This window comes from Manacus vitellinus, unplaced genomic scaffold (assembly GCF_001715985.3).
Source record: "Manacus vitellinus isolate BGI_N305 unplaced genomic scaffold, ASM171598v3 scaffold_23_pilon, whole genome shotgun sequence".
NCBI classification, from domain to species: Eukaryota; Metazoa; Chordata; class Aves; order Passeriformes; family Pipridae; genus Manacus; species Manacus vitellinus.
Window position 1 is genome coordinate 4,833,321 of NW_021939718.1, and position 19,245 is coordinate 4,852,565.

General features: G+C 39.9%; 1 protein-coding gene across 3 annotated transcripts in view; it reads right to left on the reverse strand.

Annotated features, from left to right (window-relative positions):
• Window positions 1-4,613: 4,613 nt before the first annotated feature.
• PJA2 (praja ring finger ubiquitin ligase 2) overlaps window positions 4,614-19,245 on the reverse strand; it is a 29,016-nt gene continuing 14,384 nt past the window's right edge. For 2 of the 3 annotated variants that reach the window (XM_029959950.1, XM_018072923.2), the window contains 7 exons: window positions 15,505-16,540; window positions 13,474-13,653; window positions 11,891-12,061; window positions 10,199-10,304; window positions 6,321-6,423; window positions 5,913-6,028; window positions 4,614-4,762 (listed from right to left, as the gene is read on the reverse strand). In XM_029959950.1, coding sequence (XP_029815810.1) covers window positions 4,688-4,762; window positions 5,913-6,028; window positions 6,321-6,423; window positions 10,199-10,304; window positions 11,891-12,061; window positions 13,474-13,653; window positions 15,505-16,540 — 1,787 coding nt within the window. In that variant the 3' untranslated portion in view covers window positions 4,614-4,687. The remainder of the gene's footprint in view (window positions 4,763-5,912; window positions 6,029-6,320; window positions 6,424-10,198; window positions 10,305-11,890; window positions 12,062-13,473; window positions 13,654-15,504; window positions 16,541-19,245) is intronic. The other variant, XM_029959951.1, reaches the window with a different exon arrangement.

A 19,245-nucleotide genomic window follows, 5' to 3' on the forward strand; every position in this document is an offset into this window, starting at 1 on the left:
TAAAAACCTACAAAAAACATCCATCAGTTGCTGAACTGTTCACTGTGACTAATATGAATTGAATGTAATATTTGAATTCTCTTTTTACTTAAATGGTGATATACTTATTTCCACAAAATCGAATGAATTTTCTATTAGCAAGCAAGCAAGCCATTAGTTGTTATACAACACTGAAAATCTGAAATGTAGTCTTTCTCAGAACTGGTTTCGTGATTACCCTGCTACCTCACACATAGGCAAAAAGAGGCAGCTCACCTGCTCTGCTTATTTTGATGTCAGACAGTAATGTTGGAACAACCTCCCCACCATCCCTCTATGGAAAGGCATGGCTGGAGAAGGTATGAAGGCAAACCACCCTTCTGAAAGCCCTTGCTGTTCCCACCTCCAACAACACAGGAAAAGTCTGGAGTTCTTCCCTGGCCATTCACCTCCACCTGCCTCCCAGATTTATAACTAAAGCCCACAGCCTTTGCCTCTCTTTTTCCTGTTTCTAGGAACTGACTATCAAAAGGAAGAAAGCAGTCAGTGCTGAGGGAAATGAATGGAACAGACTGTGCCCCCTGCAATGCCATTGTATCAGCAAAGGAGAGGCCTCACGCTGGTCTCAGAGCAAAACTGGAAGCTGGTGAAAGAGGTTTGTAGAAGGGGGTAGGAGGACGACTGTAAAAGACACCTCTCCAAGAAAAAAGGGAAGTGATGGTGGACAGACAAGTTAGGGGCTGTATTTCAGAGGTAAACTGCAGAAAACCTGTACAGATTTTAAAAAGAAAGGGGTGGGTTTGAACTGGGTTCTTGAAAGCCTGAGGAGTTACTTCAAGGTGACCTGTTTCTATCCTTAGTCCAAGCAGTGAGACGGGTTGCAGGGTTCTGCAGGTCAGATTACAGAGTTACAAGGACAACAAAAGGGAATTAAAAGGAACGTAAAGACAAAGAGGCCAGAAGACTTCAACTCTGTTGGACAGTGCACTCAAACAGAAATGTGCTGGCAGTGGGAATAGAAGCATCCAGAGGGACCTTGACAGGCCTGAGAAGGGGACTCTGTAAACCTCATGAATTTCAACAAGTGCAAGGTCTTGCACCTGGGTTGGGGCAATCCCAAGCACAAATACAGGTTGGGAGGTGAATGGATTAAGAGCAGTCCTGAGAAGGACTTTTGGGTGTGTGATAGACTGAAGTGTTGGTAATGTCTTAAACATGGTCAACATCACAGAAAGACTTTTTGTCAAACTACAAGGAAGCAACTGCCTTCTGCAACCACCAAAGCACCCTCCCCAAATGCCTCCTAACTGGAATTTGGACTGTGACTGGGGGCTTGAGATAAGACTGTTGTCTAACCATCTCAAGTCCGAGGAGAAGTAAACAAGGCTCAGGAAAGAAGAATGTATCTGTGTTAAGAATCAGCCTTAGCTGGGCTCAGGGGTTGGTAGAGGAGAACAGTTTTGGGTGTGTCATGGTGACTCTCCAAACCAAAAGAGTAAACCTCCTTGCTCTGGGAATACCATGTACAGACGTTGTGTGAGAGGCAGCTGAGAAGGGTCATAAAACGTCAAAGACCCCCACAGTGCCCCCCCCCAGCTCACTCCTGAGGTCTTCTACCACCAAAGGATTGCACACGATCCAAGTGAGGCAACAAATTCAGAGCCTGTTGCAAGAGACTGAAAAGATTCACCCCCACCTCCAGGGGAGGTGCCTGGCATCTCCTAAACATATATTACCCACTGGACTCCATGTTTTGTGGGACCCTCCTCACCAAGAAAACCAGAAGAACTGGACCAATGGGATGCTGCCGCATTACACAGTGTGGTGACACATTTCCTATTGTAATCTCTGTCTCTTTCTTTCTTCCCTCGCTCCTTTTCCTATTTCTTTCTCTCTCTCTTTCTCTGCCTCACATTTACCATTAAATAAAACCCATACTATTGACTTTGGCATCTGGTCTCATTTGCACCTTTATTTGGACAGAGGCATTTCTAATAATTTTAATAACCGGATCATAACCGGGTGTTGGATGATGAAAAGCTTGATGTGACCCAGCAATGTGTGGGGATTCTGCCTCTATGCTCCACTCTGATGGTGCACTCCCACCCCACCTGGAGAGCTGTACATAGCTCTGGAGCCCTCAGCCTAACAAAGTCATGGACATGCTCATGCAGGCCCTGAAGAGGGCCACAAAATGATCAGAGGGGTTGAAGAACCTTCCCTACAAGGACAGGCTGAGAGAGCTGCAGTTGTTCAGCCTGGAGAAGGCTCCAGGTAGCTCTTAGAGCAGCTTTCCAATATCGAATAGTGGCTACAGGATAGATGAGGAGAGACTTTTTATGGGGGACTTGAGTGATAACGGGAGGCATAATGGTTTTAAACCAAGAGTAGGTTTAGATTAGATATTAGGAAGACATTCTTTACTGTGAGGGTGATGAGGCACTGGAACAAGCTGTCCAGAGATGCTGCAGCTGCCTTAAGTGTTCAAGGCCAGGCTGGATGGGGCTTTGAAGAACTTGGGCTCAAGGAAAGTGATCTGCAGGTGATTTGTAAGGTCCCTTTCAACCCAAACACTCCAACTCACACTCTTTTCACAGCTTATATAAACAGTTTATATGGTTTGTAGAGAATTATTGTTTTAGAGATAAAGAATAATTGCATTTGGCAGCTTTACACTATTTAAAAAGAAAGTTTCTTTTTCTCAGGTGTTCAATTAAGCACAGAATAAGGAAGCAAGGAGGAAAACCAGAAGTTTTCTGCATTGTATAACAAGGATGGTGTCTGCAAAGCTGTAGAGGGACTGTGATGAGGCAGCTTATCCAAAACCCTTTGACTCGTAGAGAAGGGAGTCCTTTTCACACTACATCAACTGCTTTTGCTATTGCTATTTAGGAAAAAACTGTTACCTCTCTGGCTAATAGCCAAAACAAGTAATTTATCCTTTCAAAACCTGCAGGAATTTGAATGCTTCCAATGTACTAGTGCATGTATAGACAACAAAAACCTTGTACAGAAACAAGCTTATTTTTCACATTTGCTTATTCCTTCATTCAGTGATCAATGGCTCAATGTTCCGATGGAGACAGGTGTCAAGAGGTGTCCCTAAGGGATCCATACCGGGACAAGTGGCATTTCATATCTTCATTAATGTCAGAGATGAAGGGATCAAGTACCCCCTCAGCAAATTTACAGATGACACCAAGCTGAGTGGTACAGTGGGGCCAGCCAGAGGGACCTGGACAAGATCAGGAAATGAGCCTCTGGAAATCTCCTGAGGTTTAACATGACCACGTGCAAGGTGCTGCACCTGCGTCTAGGCAACCCCCAGTATAAACACAGTCTGGGTGATGAACAGACCAAGAGCAGCCCTGCTGAGAAGGACGCGGCAGAGCTGGTGAGTGAGAGGCTGGACATAAGCCATCAATGTGTACTCACAGTCCAGAAGGCCAAACATATCCTGGGCTGCATCCAAAGAAAGCAGTGTAGGCAGCAGATGAGGGAGGGTTTCTGCCCCTCTGTTCTGCTCTGGTGAGACCCACCTGCAGTGCTGCATCCAGCTCTGGGGTCCCAGCAGAGGAAGGATGGGGACCTGTTGGAGCAAGTGTTGAGTAGGACCATGAAGATGATTAGACAGATGAAGCACCTCTCTTCTGAGGAAAGGCTGAGAGAATTGGGATTGTTCAGCCTGGAGAAGAAAAGGCTGAACATTTGGGGTGACTCGATTTGGCCTTCTAGTACTTGAAGGGAGCCCACAAGAAAGATGGAGAGAGACTATTTACAACAGCATGTAGTGACAGGACAGAAACTGAAAGAGATCAAATTTAGGTTAGATGTTAGGAGGAAGTTCTTTGCTGTGAGGGTGGTGAGGCACTGGAAGAGTAATGGATCTTGATTGTGGACTCTCCGCTAGAGGTTTCCTGGATAAGAACTGTCGTGCAGCCCCCTTCAGCAGGAGGAGAGAGCAACCAAGTTTCCTCTCAGTGTCCCAAGGCAAAAAGACCTTTATTTCCAAACTCCCATGGTTTATATGGGCTCGGGGGGAGGGCAAGAAGAAGGGATGTGAATGGGTCAAGGTCCAGGGGGAAGGGAGTGGCTTGAGGGCTCTACTGACCAATAGGGGATACAGGAGGATCATGTTCCAGTAACAGAACCAGGGACTGGGGAGAGGCGGGTGAGACAGCCTATCCTGCTTGTGCAGGGGCGGAGTCTGCGATCGGGGAGGGGAGCAAACATGGTTCCGAATGGGGGGGCTGCGTGGGTCAGGGAAATTACACAGCTCAGGGAGAACCCGTACAATAGAAAACGCAAGTAGTTGTTCTTTTTCTGCTTTGCTCGATCCTGGGAAGCTGCTGCTGTAATGGACCCGTTTCTAAAGCAGTTCTTTCCAGGCTTCGTAATCCTGGTGTTCGCCTACAGAAGAGGTTTCCCACAGAAGTTGTGGACACCCCATCCCTGAATGCCAAACTGAATGGAGCTCAGAACAACCTGGTCAAGTGAAAGGCGTCCTTGTCCATGGCAAGGGGGTTGGAACAGGATGATCTTTGAGGTGCCTTCCCACTCAAGCTGTTCTATGATTCTATGTTAATATTTTATACAGAATTGTTTTCCCATTATAATTAAACAGGCAAAATTTGTACTTGGTGGTAGATTTTATTTCAGACCCTAGACTGAAAGTCCTGTGAGTAGAAGATACTGAATCATCAATCAGTTAACGGTAAGTGTCATCCGCTGCTTCAGGAAGCACAGGAGCAAGCACATGACGACAAACTGGGCATGTTCCCGACTATAGAAAGAGAAAAAAATACCAGGTCATTTGCACAGTTTGCATTCAATTTCACTGAAAAGCTAAAGTTATTATTTATAAAGTATTTACTGTCTTAAACTCAAATTTGACTGATCCAAGAGAGATAAACTCAGAAGAAAGACTTGTTTTGCTTTTACACCAGTTACACAGAAAATGCATTGGAATTTCTCCAAGTTCTCCTGCAAGGCATTGATTTTACATGTATTTTTTTCTTCTGAGGCAAGGATTAAAAATAAATCCTAGTTTTCAGGAAGAGCAGTTTACTATGACAGCAGAAAAAAGGCAAGACATGTAAAACAAGCAAAATCAAGGTGGTAATCAAATCAACATTATCAAGGAAAAAAAAATATAAACACACCAACTAAACCTACCAACCCTCCACACTAGAGGTGTTTTGATAGGACCTCCCTAGTGCAATCAATTAACCTTTCTCTTATGCTCTTGAGAAAATGATGTGGTATGCTGTAGACTGAGAACTAGCAAGTCCAGACTCACACTGCACATAAAGGAGAGTGCAAGTCCAAGGAATAAAACATAACAATTCATTAATTACAATTAATTAGTTAACAATTAATTAGTTAAGTTCTAACTTCAATATGACACAAGCCTTTTTAAAACATTTGGAAGGAAACTGATTACAGGTTATGAAAATGAAATGATACAACCTGGAATTACTAAACATAGTTTTAAAAAATTAATGTATAAGCATTTGAGATTTCTCCTGTCAGCCCTACATCATAAATGGGCCTGACATTGTGGCAAGACAGAGAATTGTTCTTCTCAGAGAATACCAAACCATCATCTTTACTTCGAGGTAGGAATACAGTAAAGAAAGGTTTTCTTGTACCAAAACAACTCAACCACATCTTTCATTCTTACTAAAAGCAAAACATTTTTCTCACAAAAATATCCCCTCTATTCAAGAAATTGCCCTTCAGGTAAGTACAGATATAAATTTCTCTCCTCACTTGCACTAGAATTTGCTTCCATAATGCATAAATATAACAGCCAGTTGTTTCTTGGTATTTCATCCCAATCCCACCATCATTTTCGAAAAGTTAAAAGTTGCTCCTCCCAGAAAGAAAACACAAAACCCCTACAACCCCCCCACCAATCCTTTAGTACTTACTCTCTGCAACCAAGGAGTTACACAAGATTTGTGAAACAAATGATGACAGGGTAGCTCTGCCACATATTCACCTCTCACATATTCACTGCAACAGATCGTACAACTCTCATCTTGACCTAAACCCATAATGAAGAAAAAGCATTATTATCTTGTTTTGTATCTAAGATGAGTTCAGATTAAAATTCATTTATTATCAACTAATGGGTACAAAATAAAGTCACACTATCACTAGTAAAGATTAGTTTTCCAAACTGCTTAAAATTATACTCAGTCTGATTCAAGGTTCAAAAGCTTTTAAAACAGCATTGGCAGTAAGCATATTTAAGTATTGTGATAGTACAGAAAGTTGCTCTTACAAACTTTGTGGAAACTACTTTTTCCATAATTTTTCCAAACCATTGTAGTCACCTGTGATGAGAACCACTGGCAGACAATCTATGGTTTCCTTAGTAGCTGGTGGACGAGTCTGTTCAACATCAAAGGCAAGAGACTCCAACTGTGCCAGAGCAACCTGAAAGGGGTGAGCAGAAACCAAGTTCTCTTACTCACAAATGTAAGATTTCATATAAAACCAAACAAGCAGGAAAAGGAATCCAATTCTAATAGTATTACTTTCTTAAATGGAAGTTATGTCTGTCAAACTAGCCACTACATCATTTCTATTTTTGTAAAGAATGAGATGAAACGGAAGGTCAAAACAGTAATGCCTTGTTTTTAAGCCCTCTTAGAGTATGAGGACATTCACAACCTTATCTCTAATAAACATTTGTTAATTTTATAAAGTTACAGAAACAACAGCAAGTTGAAAATGTAATACATTTTGCCAACATAAAACTGCCCCTGTATTTTGCTTTCTGAAAATAAATGCCTCATTAATGTGTTTCCTGGTTTTAACTGTTGAATTACTCAGGCACAAACAAAAATATTAAGTACTTTGGCTACACTACCAATTTAAGCTTCCAGAAATGAAAACCCAGCATCCATATAGATGTTTCTCATCTTAAGACAGACAATGCTCTGAAGTAACTTTGGTTTGAATTTAAGTTTTTCACCATACAAAATCTTTAAGACTCCAAGGCTACAGCAAGTATATTTGATGTTTACATCATACATTCAACCCTGTAAGACACTGAAAGGATATCCAGTAGGAAAAAAAGACAAAATCAGAGAACTCAGAACATTTGGTTTTATTTGCTGAGAAATGTACTAGATATACCTGTTTGAAGAGCAAACATACTGAAACTGAAGAGCCAAGAACACAGAAGCACTGGGTCCCTATGCTGAATGAAGTAGTCATACCCCTCAGGTACAACTACTTACTGCTCTAATCAGCCTAAAAATTATTCATTCTAATGGCCACAAAACTCTCTTAGTAAGAAGTATAAGATCTAGAAATCTGACAATATAAAGGAAATCCTGGGACAGTTATCCCTACTGCAGTATGCAAGTCCCTCTGCAAAACAGGTACACTGCTCCAATAGAACAGCTTAAAAACATTCAATTCTGCTACAGCAGACAACACTATGTTAGTAGCGTTAAGATGATTTTAGTTTTTGTAATTTTTTTTGCTACAACTGCAACAATCTGAGAACAAGCTGTAGGTAAAAATACTATGCTTAATTAGATTAACCAACACAGGTGGAAAAATTAGATAGGATCCCAGGCAGACGGAGAGATGCATTATTACTGATGTGTCAAACCTCTCTGTATACATCCAGTATTAGTATTCTCTGACAGAAAACAATGTATTGCTTGCTTTTGAAACCTATAAAAAAGAAACATCATAGACACAAAGCCTCACAATGACTCTGATGCTTAAAACCACATCTTCAAAAACAAAGCACAGCAAAGCAGGGTTTTTTTACAACTTTCATAAGATAAATGTGTTTTGAAGATACAAAGTTATGTCCTTCCTCTTATTATTTGTGTGACCGTGTACTTCTCTATGTACCATTAACAAAATACTGGACATTGTTCTGTTAAAAACAAAGAGTGCTACAGTGTACAGGGGTTTGAGCTTCTCACATCTGTGAACTGGCACAGGAAATACTCATAAAGTCGTTGATGCTGCAGAGACACCCAATCTGTTCTATACTGCTAATGAAGTAAATCAGACACTCCCAGCTACACAATTTCTTTAAAAGAAATGGAATAAAAAACCCCACATATATTTTATTAAATTTTAGGAACCTAGAGTCTTACAGAAAAAATATCTAATGTGTTCATTACTTCTCCCCTCCAATGTCACAACTAATTGAGGCAGATCTGCCTCGCTCTTTCCCCTCCAGTGAGGATACACTTAAATTTTGGATGCTTTGTGTCATATCCCTTTCAAGTGTTTCATAGCTACAGTAAATTACATTGCTCATGTTTTCTGAACAATTTTTAGTAATCATCTTCAGACTGCTCTATATTCTGCTTGAGATTTGAAGGGATAGTCAGGATTCTTACTCAGAACCTGTGTTGTCCATTTGGTCACAATCAATACAGCTGTTCCTTTTACTACTAAGTTACCATTTCTTTTTGCTAATTCCAAATATGCCAGACTTCTATGCCCACCGTAAAGTTTTAGACCCTTAAATGCTAATTTCAAGCACAAATCATCATCTTTCCCCTCTTGTCCAATAATCACAGTGACCTGTACCACAGGTACCACAGAATAACTATCTTTGTAGTCATCTGTCAGTGTTCAGTGACAATCTGTTCCCAGTGACACAAGCAAAATGACAGCAGGTTCTCAGCCAGCCATGCACAGAACCACCTAGGATTACACTTACAGATCAGTCTGACAAGACTGCACAGTTTTATTCTGACAGAGTAATGAGGGTGATGTTACACAAGAATGAGAAAAAAAAACCTCAGTCACAATAAACTCAGTCTCCTCTTCAAGTGTTAACATATAGATTAAAAAAATTAAAAAAGATGGGATTAGGTTTCCCCTGTCTACACAGAACGTCTTGCTTTGGTGCAAAGGAGGTCAACTGTTTCTGTAGTTCTGGGGTTTTTTGATGTAGTGAGAACCAGCAGCTATGAAGGAGACAAGAATTTTCTCTGTACAACTTCAAATAAGGATATCAACACACCTTCTCCCCATTAACAAGCTGTTCTGAAGTGTCTCCAGGTGAGTAATGCTAACAAGATCCTGCACAGCTGGAGAAGAACCTATGGTGCTGGATCACAAATGATGACCTCCCATACACCCTGGGGGAGGCACAATACCTGGAAACTGCATGCCTGCCAGCTTCAGGGAACAGCCCTTCCACCCCCATGGAAAGTACCATGAAGTTTATTCACAAAATAGTTGATTTTGAACATATCCATGGAAAAAGCAAAAAACCATTACCTGTGATTTTTCCACTGTCTGCCAGCTTTAGAAAGCATTTCAAAGTGCCCTTGATATTTTGTCTGCAGGCACACATTGACATACAGCCTGCCCTGTTCAAACCTCTACAATAGGTGCTAGTAGTCAAACTGCCCCTTGCTGCCCTAAACTTATCTCAACCACAAAACATTCAATTCACCACTTAACTCTTATTTTGACAAATACGCTGCAGGGGAGATTTCTGGCAGTTGCACTGCACCAAACTGGATTTCAGGTAGCTCTATATTCACTCTCACATTGACCAACATCAGGTAACACAGAAAAGACAAAGATCATAACTATGCTGGCTCTTGATAATAAATGCTCTAGTCTGTCCAAAATTAGACAGATCAAATGGGATTAAAACAAGGTAAAAGGCTTTTTTTTTTTTGGGGTGGTTTGTTTTTCTGATTGGGGTTTTTTGTTTGTTTGTTACTGTGGGGTTTTCTTTATTTAAAACACATGGAGTCAAGATGGTCAAACACAGAAAAGTCTTTTACTGATATATAAAAATATGATACATCCAAATGTACTCTTGCAAATAAAAAAAGCTAAGACAACTCACAAGTACAGATCAAAGCATAAGCCTTCCTTTGCTATGTATAGAATCTGGTAAAATTTACTGAAGTAAATTAAACGGCCTATGTTTATACTGGTAGAAATTAGTAACTTTTTTCCTTTAAGAGGAAATAAATACATATTCTAAAAGGAGTGGGCACTGATCAATGACTTCTTGTAGTACATAATTTAAAAGAACTTCCAACATTTATTTGCAGATTTGTAGACCTGAAAGCTCAAGCTAACAGAGGAAAGCAATTTTTTCCCCTGATTCTCCTGGATTTCAGATTATGTAGAAACAGGATTCAATAATAAACATTTATGTCACAACATCACTAGTATAAAACCACAGAAAATATTTTAATACCTCCACAGCTTCTAAGCGTCCCTCTAGTGCCACAAATGTGAGAAGTTGAGGGTCCATATAAGGAATGTTTAGAGCAAGTCCTAGGACTTCAAACTCATCAAGTGTTCTGAAAAACATGGGTTAGGAAACATGGTCTTAATTTCAAAGTAAACAGTAGCAACATGAGGGCCGGGTACATCAATTTACTGCACATAACCTGTTAATTACCTGCCAGATACCCAGTCAGCTGATCTCTCACTCCCCTACCTCAACTGGACATGCATGTAAATAAGATTAAAAGCTCATGGGTCAAGATAAACACAGGCTGATCAGTCATAAAACACCACCACAAGCAAAACAGACTTATCTTAGGAAAAACAATTTAATTGAAAGGTTGAACCAGATGATCTTTATATGTTCATTTCAACTTAGGTCGCTCTACAATTCTATGAATTTATTGCCAGAAGAAATGGATTTTGATGGTGAGAAGCAAAGACAAAAACTAGAACACCTTCCCCTTAGCCCTCTTTTTATTTCCAAGTTCAACTTGGCTCCTTCATTCTTGACTCCTCCATGTTCCCCTACTTTGAGCAGGGCAGAGAGACAGGGAATGGGGGTTGTGGTCAGTGCATGGTGATTGCTCTCTCTAATTACTTCCCCCTCACACTGTTTTCCCTGCTCCAGTGTCGGGTGTGTGGCAGCTCCTTTGAGTTCTGTTTTCAACAATCAGAAATCAAACCTTGAAACAAGCAAAATCATGTGCGGATCTGCATATGTTCAACCGAAAAACCTTAACAGACCATTAACATCTTCCTTCCTATTTTTAGTAATTACGAAGCTTACCAAGGCTAACCTCCAACATTTAAAAGTCAGTTTCTCCCCCTATCATAGTATTCCTTTGCTGGCTTACTGCCTGACATTGCAAGAACATATGCCTTACTTCTAATTTGGACTCATGCATTAGTTAGTCCCCACTGTGCCTTTCCACAACGTAACTTCTCAAGGAGAAAATACCAGTGTTTTTGGTATGTCTGGACTGTAGTTCATATTTTAATAAGCAGAAGAGAGCAAGTGTTAATTTTCTTACTGGAAAGCACTCTGTCTAGCTCACTCTTACTTTAAAACAAACACTTTCTAGGATTAGACTGTGAACGTGCCTCAAATCACTTTACTCCCGGTATTTGCAGCATTTTGTAATAAATATTCTGCAATATTCTTCAGCAATCTACTGACAAAATTGATTGAAGCATTCAAAATTATGATAATATTAGGTAATTGCATGGCATTTCAAAGAAATAAAATAGGCTTATAATGTCTAACCTACATCAGTTTCAAAGGAGGAAAAGAGCAATTATAAAACAAGGCTGATTGAATGCTGATTACATTTATGTTGCTCTACTTTTGTTATACTTCCACTTGAAAATTAATTATACTTACTATCTTGAAAATTAATTGAAAAGGTACAACCATCCCCTGAATATTTAGGGCACCAGAATTTTCTCAAATCACAGACTGACTTCGCAAATCTACATCCTTTTTCTCTCATTAGAAGACACCTAGCACTTGAAGTACTTTAAACCTTAAAAGTGAGATTATAAGCCTTTGAAGCAACTGCATACTGACAGCCATGAGTACTTTTGACATCTTACATAAAAAGCCAAATAGCAAGTACAAAACCTCTGAAATTATGGCAGACAACTATCAAATGCATACCTCCACTCCACATCCAGGTCTTCACTCACACTGGAGTCATCTTCAAAGCTGTTATTTCCATTGAACGGGAAGAATGCAGGATGCATGAAATCATTAACTGGATCATTTTCCTCATCACTGCTACTTTCTACTTCTTCTCGGTACGGTGACCAAAGAATCTCACCTTCCTCCCTTCAAATAAGTAAATGAAAAAGTAAAACTAAAAAGCTAAGAGAATTTACAAACATATGTGAACAACAATAGCTAAACATACTACAAAGACTAAAGAGTCTGTTTCCCAGACAGCAGAGTCCCAGATTAAAAATTTACGGTTTGCCATAAAAATTCAAGAAACTCCCAATGGTATCAGCTCCAGAGTCAGAATCTAGTAACACCCATGGTTCTACAGCAAAGCTATTTGTCTAATGCTCAAGGCCAGCAGTACAGCCCTGCCAGGGCTAGTAAATTTGGTACTAAATATTTTCTTATTTATCAAAAAGAAAGACTGTCTTGACACCTTGGAACAGTCTTCATGGCAAAGCTTGGCCTGAATACAACACAAAGAGGTACTGCTTGCAAGAGAAGTAGTACCTGCATAAGGTACTACATAAGGCATTTCCTATCTGCATAAGGAGAAAGTATCATCTCATTCCTGGATATTCTAGAGGAGCACAAGTCACCTGGATGTTTATTTACAGCCACAGGGCTGTGAGTCCCATTTTCCTTGTAAATGGGCAAATAAACAGGAATCACATTAAAACTGTGTACATTTCCAGGCTGTTCACATCAAAGAAAGCTAAAGATTACACACCTGCATTGTTGTTATTCTGAAAGAAATGGTATCTGTCAAGTTTTCATAAAGTCACACTAATTCTCCAAACCTCAAGGGATACCAATACTAAAAAAGAATTAACAGCAAAGTGAACTGCTTGGCAACAGGTGCTGTCAAGAGTGGAAGAAGCTGAAATATCACTTAGGTGTGGCTTTTTTGCTTTGTAAAGACACAAGCTAAAGTCAATATTAGATGCTTAAGTTAAAAAAACAAAACCAAACACTTTCCTTGGCTCCATATAGCTACAAATTTTGACTTGCAGTTACAATTTATAAAGCACTGAATGACGGGAAAAATAAATAAGTTGTATGAACTACAGCAAGCAAGCAATTCAAGTTTGCTTGAATCATTGATAGGGCTGCAGAAAACAGGGAGCAGCAGTGGAATAGGAGACGTAATAAAGCAAAGGGTCAAACAAGTGCTTTTCAAGGAGTACTAAGCAGTGTCAGAAGATTTTTATGTAACACTTAACAATTAATTTTCCTAATCTGGCTTTCTAAAGTCACTACATCAAATTTATTAAAACATATAGACACTACATGCCAATGCCCTCATTATTTCTCTATCTTTCATTAAACAGAATTGTTTCCATGAAATGCCATTTTTTCCCTAATTTGAAATACACACAACTACTCAAATTGTTATAATGATTGCTGCTAGTACAGTAACTGCTTTTAGAATAGATGTCACTTGGTATAGTGTCATGGGGATAACCCTGTTGGTGTTGAACTTAGAAGCTACAGGAAGTCAGCTATATGAAATAAAGCCAAACCCTTCTTGGAGACCGCAGTTTGTGTTCTCTTCTTTTACATCACAGCTGATGCTCTGCACTTCACATTCCTCCCTGCCTGGGAGAGTATCCCAGCTCTCTTCACTTGAGGACTGCTCTTGTTCCGCAGCAGTCAAACAGCTAGGCACAGCCGTAGCCCATTCTCCATCGCTGCATTCTGAGCTGCCATTTAAACAAGGCAACAGGGCATGAATTTAAACACTGCTTTAGGGGAAACAAAATAAATGTTCTGCGATTTTCTACCTTTCTGTCAACATTGCATTCAATATAGATGATTTTTTTTTCTAGGAGAAATGAATTTTGTGCTATTTATAGATGTATTAAAAGTCGGGTATACATAAAGAATGGATTAAATAAACAACTAGTCTGTAAGGAAAAAAAAAATAAATCAAGAATTCTGCCCATCCTACTTTGCAAAAATGTTTTGTTCTTCCCTCTCCACATTTGCAGAGTATGTGAAACAAGAACAGAAACCCAGACCCACTATACACATCTTTCTCCCAGAACACAGAAACAGCAGCAGTGACACTGAGAACACCAGTGCTTGATTAACAAATAACAAGCAAAGTCAACCTTGCCTCTTAGCCAAACTTAAAGTAAAAGCTCTCACAACATATAAGCCATATAGAATGACCCTTTCCTTTCAACCATAAAAAGATACAACAAATGACTCCCTACAAATTATATAATTCACTAGCCCAAACAGATGAATGGCAGGGAGTTTTTTCCAGGACAATTTGCTCAGCCACCACATGGAAAAGGGTAGTAAATAACAAGTTGTGGGCAGCTAAAATCGTAATGGTAGCAGAACCTCCAGAAAGATGAACTACTGTTACCATTGGTAATACCACTTAGAAGGTTCACTCAATACAGTGACAGTTGACACCTGTTGAAATTCAAAATATAGTCAACTAACCACGTCACTTCAAAAAGTTAGAGAAAAACACGTGAATAGCAAACGTGATTAATACAGCACATTTTATACAGCAATCCACAATATCCACAGCTCAGTTTTCAATCTGCTAAACCCAGCATGTTTAGGTGTATTAATGTTACCTCACAAACTCACTTTAAATTAACCCTCCTTATATCTCATTACAAGTACATGCCAATATAAAAGTTCTAAGAACTTCCATAGTATCTAAGTACTTCCAAAAAACTGCACATTATGCTCTGTAAATATTACAAGAATAAAGAAGTTCCACAGATTATATTTAAGAATTTTAATTTGAGGCAGGAATATGTTTTTCTATCACGATTTTGATGACTAAGAAAAGTGATGGAAATATGAATATTCATTAACTTTGGGCTACTTTAATGGATTACTTTACAACAGAAATCACATCTATTAAGAAATTCTGATAGGTAGTCTAATGCATCTGAAATTGCACCAACTAAAGCTGAATACTAACACCTTAGAACCATTTGTTTATTTGGTTCTTTGCCTGGTTTTGGGTTGAAAGTTTTATTGTTTGTTTTTGATTTATTTTGTTTGGTCAATTTTTTTAATATATATTTAAAAAGATTATCTAAGCATACTGTAAGACCAGGCGAATTTCTGTACTTTGGAAACTCCTATTAGTCTGAAGAATTTCCATTAAAAAAGGGATATAAGCAACCCCATCACGTTATTCTTCAGATATCACAAGGAAGAACAATTTCTTTCACAGGCTGGAGACAAGAAAATATATAGGCTGCCATGCAGAATACTGAGATTACATGGCAAAAAAACCAAATTCTGAAAAGACTAACTCTTGAAGAGAACTTTCAAAGACCCATAAACAAGTAATATTCCTTAGTGGTAAGTTGCTCTAACGCTAGATATAAGGAAAGGTTTTTTACATGACCAGAAGAGTAAAGAAGAACTGAAAGGAAATGTTGGTATCTTGTTATCTGATCATATTCTGAAATGTCTCAAGTTTTCACGTCCCATTTGCTAACGTATTATTCAGTTTTGCACATGATTTACACAAAAGATTCAACACTAAAACAGATATAAAACTGAAATTCTACCTGTCTTCATCTTCATGGGACATTAAGAAGTATCTGTTGCAGTTTTCAAATTCATCCCAAAAACTGCTATCATCTGGAACATTTTGGTTTTGAGCTGCTGCATTTTTTCCTAGGTCTCTTTCTGTGTTCTTTTGATCACTGTACACTCTTGAGAGAAAGAACACACCAGAACTCATCTCTTCACTGTCTCTCAAGGGACACTGAGGATGGCATTGCTGGCAATCAGCAACTCCTATTCTCTTCCAGGAAGAGGAAAGTGGTTTTTGCTCTTCATCATTAGGGAGTTGCTTTTCTCTCTCAAGCTGGTTTGCAGTATTTCGTGTTCTAATTTTAGGTCTCACTACTGGCTCAGATGACTTCTCTTGGTCAGCCTTTCCATCACTGACATTTAGTACATCAGCAACAGGGGTTCCGATTCCAACATCCAGTATATGATTTATCTGCTGTGTTTCACAACTGCTACCACTCAGGTTACTTTTTGGTATAGCTTGATCTTCAGTGGATGTAAGTGTCCTATTGTTTGGACATGCCAAAGGCATTGGTCCTGCTCCTTCACAATTTTCTCTAGAAACACTGTGGTTGAAAGAAGACAGTCGTGACTGTAAGTCCATAAGACACTCCACATCTTTTTCGCACTGAGAAAGTATGTTATCTAATTGTCCCTGAATGAGACATGCTGCTTCTTTTACCAAAGAACATTTGTCTTGAGCGTCATCTTCTTCTCCATCACTGCTATCTGGCTCATAAGAGTCAATGTTCACAAAAGCAATTCCATTCTTACCATTCAAATCATTATGTCTTCCAGATGTGTTTTCTGCAAAGTCCTCAGAATTTTCATCAGGATTCATAAAGTTCTGTGAGATTTGATTGCCTTCTGGACCAGGACAGACTACAGAAAATTGTGGTGTGTTCGCTTCAGAAGTTTGGGTTGATACATTTTGGCAAATGAGTTCTCTAGTTCCACCATTTTCTGACAATGGCTTATCTAATAGAGCAGAAGGAACTTGAACCAGTGGTCTGGAACTTTCAGAGAAAGCTGTAAGAAAAAATACATTGGAATAATCAAAACCAACAGAAATATTCTCATCTACAACAACTGCTCAATAAAAAGAAGGGAAAATTTACTAGGACTGCAGTGCAAAATGATAGACAGAAACATTTATCAGAGATGCAGTCATTCTTCACTAATATACATTTCCTTTCTCTTTTATACAAACTAAGTCTACAGAAATAGACCTAAATTATACAGTACCAGCTCAGGATGTGATAGGAAAAAATAGTATTAAAGGAACACGTTCATAAGCAGAATTTTTGCACTGTTTATAAAGAAGGGAATTATAAGATAATAGGAAAACTCAAAAAACCATTTCTCTCCATATTAGACTATTAATTCATTAACTGGTGTTATGGTTTGAGATCCCCAAAATTCTAATTCCCTAGTCCTAGCCCCCTGTCACATCTCAATCCAATGTGAGATGGGTTTTCCAGACAACCACATGAGACTCAAATTGGGGGAAAGGGAATATATTATAATGACTGTACAAATAAATATTATAATACATTATACATACGATCTCAACTATCTCTACCATGACATAAGTATTTACAATGGATCAGATCTCTTCTCCCCTCCAAATAAAAGTCCAGGAGGGAAAGAAGGACAGATCCCTTCTTCAGTCTCAAAGCAGCAGTATCTTCTAAGGCAGCAGTCATCTGTCTTCTTCACATGCAGCAGCTGATAGCTGGATTTCTGCCAGCACTCACGAGGGGGGTATCCAAACCCCCTCGGTCCTGTCGTCTCCAAGCGAGGGGTCTTCCGTGGGCTACGCTCACCCCAGACAAAGGTTGTCCCAGCACGGCCATACCACGAAGCACAGGGGGTCTTCGTGACAGTCTGGTATCTTCAGGAGACTCAGCTCCTTGCAGAGCTTCTGTGCCCTGGCTCAAGATGGCTGCGAGCGTCTTTGTAGCTTGCAGCAAGGAAGGGCTCCAAGGTCAACCTCCTACACACTGTCCTGGCTGAGCTCTCAGGACAACCGAGCTTCTTAGTGCCTTTACTCCATTTAGGACTTCTAATCAGTAAGAGTCCACCCCCTCCCCTTTGGAGGGATCTCAAAGAAAGTTTAGGGGAGTTTTGCAGTTCTTACCCCCAAACTTCCCCTCTGTAGAACTCAGTTCTCTCTTTCAGTTGCTGCTAGCTTCTTTTTCGGACAACACTGTGTCTCTCCTGCTTGGCTGTAATGCCTCTGCTGCGTTCTTATCTTTTTGGCTCTCTGCCATCGCTTCTGGATGCTGCTTCTGCCGCTGCTGTCTCTGCTCGCTCACAGTGGAGAAAACTTTCTTAGCTCTCAGCTGCAGGCACCTAGCCCAGCTTTATGCTGTTCCAGGTCCCTGTAGGCCCCGCTGGGGCTGGGGAGCCAATTCCCCCCCCCCAGGGCCTCTTGCCCTCTGCTCCTCGTGGCCTCAGAACATGGCTACCACTTCTACAACCAAACTACAACTAACCTTCTCTTCCCTTTGCTTGTGGTATGTTTATATTTTGCAGAAGCGCCCATTGGACAAAACTTCAAAACTTCAGGGGTCACCACCCCCTGGGGTTTTACCATTTTCTTAGCTTCAGGGGGAAAACCTGGTTCAAACCACTACACTGGCTAAACTGTGCCTTCTACCACACTCAGATAAAGTCACTTATTGGTACTTTAAATTATATACTAAGAGCACTGTATTTTGCATGTGCAGTTTTGAGTGTAACTCCACATAAGAAAATAATAGCAGGGTTGAATGTTGTATTGCAGCTAATAGTTGCCTCATCACAAATGTAGTTTAGTTATATGACACTACAACACCTCTTGCATAAAGGGACAATAAACATCAAATTTAGCAGCAAGAGTTAAAACATGTATACTGCTGCTACTACAAAATCAATCCTCTATTCAAGTAATTTGTAAACTCCTATCCAAGGCAATTGTCCAATCTATTTTTGAACACAAAATGGTTTGCATAACTTGAAAGCACTTTAAGTCAATATTTAGGGGTTTAAAAACATAACTACAAGACCTTAAAAAAGTTAGAGAAAAAAAAAAAAAAGTCTCATCTCTCATCTAAATAGTTATCCATGACTCGGTTGGTGAATTTGTGACACTGGAATCTTATGAGAGCTATGCCTCTCAGCACTAGGAGTCTGACTTCCAGGAAGTAGTACTATATCATTACATTTTATCTAATTAAAATCTTGAAGCTCCTTTACTAAACCACTAACAGCCAAGGCTGGCAGGCAGGTCCCTCTGGAGATCATCCAGTCCACTCCGCTTGCTCAGATTCACATACAGTAGGTTACCAAGGACCAAATCCAGTCATATTTTTAATATTTCCAAGGATATCTCCTTCTACCTATCTTCCAGTTTCCTAGATTCTTTAAACACCTGGATGATAAGTTCATGGTACAGGTACTAAAGGGCTGACTAGGAAAGGTGCCCTCCTTGAGTTGTTGTTTGTTAACAGAGAGGGTCTCATGCATGGGGACTGGCAGCCGTCTTGGCCACAGCAAACACAACGTGATCCAATGTAAAATCTCAGGTGACAGAAAGAAAAGTGCCAGCAAAACTTCAACCCTGGACAGGAGGGAAGTAGACTCCAGGTTGCTCAGGAAAAAAGTTAGTGAGGTCCCGCAGGAAAATGCCTCTGAAGGTGCTAGAGTCCAGCAGTGCCGGTCACTCTTTAAGCACCACCTCCTAAGGGTAC